We start from the raw sequence: 3,932 nt of genomic DNA, 5'->3' as shown, positions 1-3,932 counted from the left end.
TCGATATCAGTTTCATTGCAATAGGCTAATGCAATCAAAAATTATTAGCATTTTTATGAATGTAATTATTGATGGTTAATGACTGGTTTATTACTCTTGACCAATAGGTGGCGCTGTTACCAAATTGATGTGGCATGGTCAGTGTGAGGTGGCAATGGCACATAAAAGGTTTGGTGCAAATGTGTCAAAGTTTCGCAGAGATACAGCCTCAGATGTAAGAAGAGGAAGAATAATAATAACGCCAACAATTTCAATAGGTGACTACGCACCTTCGGTGCTTGTCCCCTAATAATAACAGGGGAAACTTGTGCATGTTAATAAGAAAATTAAGGTCCAGGTCTTTTCTCTGCTTTGCGAATGTCCAATAATATTTTACACACAAATTTTCAAACTTAGCAAAACAGGTGACAATAATTCCCAGCTAATCAAAAATCTACATAGATCCGCATAAAAATAAATAAAACATGATCTGAACTGGTGCAAATAGTAGAAAATGTGGGGGGGTGCTGTTGCTTAGTGGTTGCAGAACTGGATCTGATACGTCTGCCAATATATATGCAATATTTAACTTGCAATATATAATCTGCCTATATATTTGCAATATATAACCAGAACTCTTGCATGACACATTTATTAGATAAAACAAGTTAAAGTTGAAATGTAAGGTAAAATGCTAGCTCTTTTTTTAATCCCTGCATTTGCAACATATGAAGGTAAACCTGTGTGTAGCATAAAATTCAAACAAAATCTGCTAATAATAATAAAAATAAAAAAAAATCAGTTGTCAACCAATATGGGTTTTGGCTGATGCTAATAGGGATATCAAGACAGCAGGACAGATAATGCCGCATATATGAAGTAAAATACAAATTAATAACAGCTAATACTAAGAACAGTAGAATTGACTGACCTTAAATAAAAGTTATAATACCCAATATTTACAGTTTAAAATTTTTGTGCATGACTTCTTATGCATCTGTTGACAAGGTTGTCAAATTTTGACATTTCCAATCAGTACACAGTCATCAGCCAGTGACAATAATCCAGGCACTAGTTCAGGCAAACATGTCCTTCTGTAACTAGTTAGGAATGAATTTTTATTAAAGAATAAAAATACTGCAGTTTAGTGTGATTGATGTTTAAAGCGCATGTGACAAGCACAGGAAGTCATGCGTAACACTAGAGAGAAATACACATGCACTGAACATATGACATTACATACAAGAAATGACAATTCAGCCACAGTGTTTATTTATGGTGTTTTTCATGAAGCAAGTGCACAACAGTCCATTCTGGCCAGAGGTGGCATGTAGCAATATGTACACATCGTTTTTTTTTTTTTCCTTTTTTTTAACTCACAAGCAAGCCTATCGTCGAGTGGCCGCCATGACTTTAAGTTTAAAAAATACATACAAACAAAACAAGAGGGCCGAGTTTGGAGTTGAAAGGATGCGATTCGTCATCCGGTTACATGCATGGAAATCTTACCGACTGAGGAGAGAGAGGAGAAAACAAAGAAATGCACTATACAGTGATGAGAAAAACAAAGTAGTTCATAAGCTGTAGTTGTTCCTGATGCCACTTAAAAAGAAAGGATATACATACATTAAGTTGAAGGACAACAATAATAATAATGATAATAACAATAGTATTCCTTTTCTCCTAAGGTAATTCAAACATTCAGATAATTGGAAAATAAAGTCCCAATCTACTCTTTGTATAAAAAGAAGCTTTCAAGTCAACAAGGAACAAAGGACAGTTTCTTCACAGAAAGGTCTAGAGGAAGTTGGAAGGAAGAGGGGCCAGATCTATTGTTGCACTTGGTGAGTGTGCTTTCAGCAGACGGGGAGAGGTAGAGGCACAGCAGGGCTGAGGGGGGGATATAGTGTGTGTTTGTGTCGATACTGTACGGCCCGCTTTATGTGGCGTATCTCTTCGTCCACTGTTTAGCTATTCTGTCATGTTCCGTTCTGTTGGTCAAGTACTGTGTGGCGATGCTCCCGACCAGAGGATCCGCTGCGGACACGAGCCGTCATCAGCACGTTAATCGACCGAATTCAAAACACATTTCATCTGCTGCTTAGGGGCTAAACTACTGCTCATACTTAGGGTTAATGATTTGAACAAAGACCTAACTAGGACTGTACAACTGGAGGAAAATGTCTTTTTCAGTTTCTAAAAAAACTCCTATAATAATAATAATAATTATTATTATTATTATTAGTAGTAGTAGTATTACTAAACAAAACAAGAATTATTACACAACACAAAATATTTTATTGTAAAATAAAATGGAATATTTAAGAAATATATTAAATTAAATAAATTAAATAATTAATATTATATAAGTGTTTTATTTAATAATATAACAACAACATTATTATTATACACTTATCTTATTATTATTAGCAGTAGTTGGAGTAGTAGTAGTAATTCCTCATTTTAATAGTAGTATTAATTCTTCAAATATTAATATTTTTATTTTGTTATTAGGATTATTATTTACATTTTTATTTAGTAGTAGTAATAATAATAATAATAATAACAATGATTATTATATTATTACATAATTTCATTAATATATTATTGTTATTATATATTTTTAAATATTCTTTTTTCATTTTACAGTGAAATTGCAATATTTGTGTTATGTAATAGTTCTTATGTTTTAATATTTTATGTAGTAGTATGTTATGTAGTAGTAACAGTAGTATTAAACAAAATAAGAAATATTACAAAATGTTGTAATATTTTTCTGTAAAATAATTTTATATTTAAGAAAAATATCATAAAGTTTAATAATATTAACAATAACAACAACAACAAATAATAATAATAATCAAAATAAGAAATATTACATAAAATATTGTAAATTTTTTTGTAAAATAAATTTTAGATTTAAAGGTGCAGTGTGTAAATTTTAGCGGCATCTAGCGGTGAGGTTACGAATTGCAACCAACGGCTCAGTCCCCTGCTCACCCCTCCCTTTAGAGAAGCTACGGTGGCCTACACAGGTAAAGATGTTGTCGGTAAAGACAGCAGAGAGCAATGAGATTTCTTTACAAAGGTAAATTAAGGAATTTAGGGCTACTGTAGAAACATGGTGGCGACTTCCATGTAAGGGGACCCGCGGTGCATGTAGTTAGAAATTGCTCAATCTAAGGTAATAAAAACATAACGGTTAATTAAGTAAGGTCTTTATACACATCTGAAAACAGTTATGTATATTATATTGAATTTCTGTCAATAGATCGTTGTAAATATTACACATTGCACCTTTAAGGAAAATATAATAATGAAGTTTAATAATAACAACAACAACAGTATTTTATAGTACAACTGTAAAACTGCAAGTCCCGCACCGTTTGTGCTACAGACATGAATGATGCCTCAAATCATGTGGCTTGGTGTTGCGTGATCAGAAGAGCGTTTGCTTCTTACCTGGGTTACAGTCTGTGAGGAGAGAGCAGATGGACAGCAGCACCTTAGAGATGGTGAGGGCAGGACTCCAGTTGTCCTTCAGGATGTCCAGACAGATCACACCTTGACTGTTGATGTTACAGTGGTAGATCCTCGTACGAAACGTTACCTGGGAAAGAACAGGAAATTCAATGGAAGGCTGACCCTGACAGGATTGATATTGAGGTCTTTTTGCCATCTTTAATTTGTAGTGATGTTAGTGCACCATATATTAGTGCATGCATGCTAACCACAAGCCAGGGTAGGCCTGTCGCAATAATCAATATATCGACTTATCACGCAATATATGTACATGACCTCAATAATTTTTGGTGACGCAATATATCGCCCATTATATTTACATCAAAATTAACGTCACCATGTTTTGTACATTCCACTTGCGCCTGTGTCTTTTGCAGCTTCTCGTACATAATGTGGTGTAGTCATGAGGTGCTAGTTCAAATTTTAAAAAT

The 3,932-nt window shown here is 33.6% G+C and overlaps 1 protein-coding gene across 1 annotated transcript in view; it reads right to left on the bottom strand.

The window, feature by feature from the left end:
• Window positions 1-1,499: 1,499 nt before the first annotated feature.
• Window positions 1,500-3,932, bottom strand: part of ube2e2 (ubiquitin-conjugating enzyme E2E 2) — a 45,654-nt gene continuing 43,221 nt past the window's right edge. The window contains exon 6 of the mRNA XM_016464389.1: window positions 1,500-2,016. Coding sequence (XP_016319875.1) covers window positions 1,919-2,016 — 98 coding nt within the window. The 3' untranslated portion in view covers window positions 1,500-1,918. The remainder of the gene's footprint in view (window positions 2,017-3,932) is intronic.

Source organism: Sinocyclocheilus anshuiensis, unplaced genomic scaffold, assembly GCF_001515605.1.
Source record: "Sinocyclocheilus anshuiensis isolate Anshui unplaced genomic scaffold, SAMN03320099.WGS_v1.1 scaffold552, whole genome shotgun sequence".
NCBI lineage: Eukaryota > Metazoa > Chordata > Actinopteri > Cypriniformes > Cyprinidae > Sinocyclocheilus > Sinocyclocheilus anshuiensis.
Note: the sequence above shows the minus strand (reverse complement) of the source record. Positions and strands in the feature narration are given on the sequence as shown.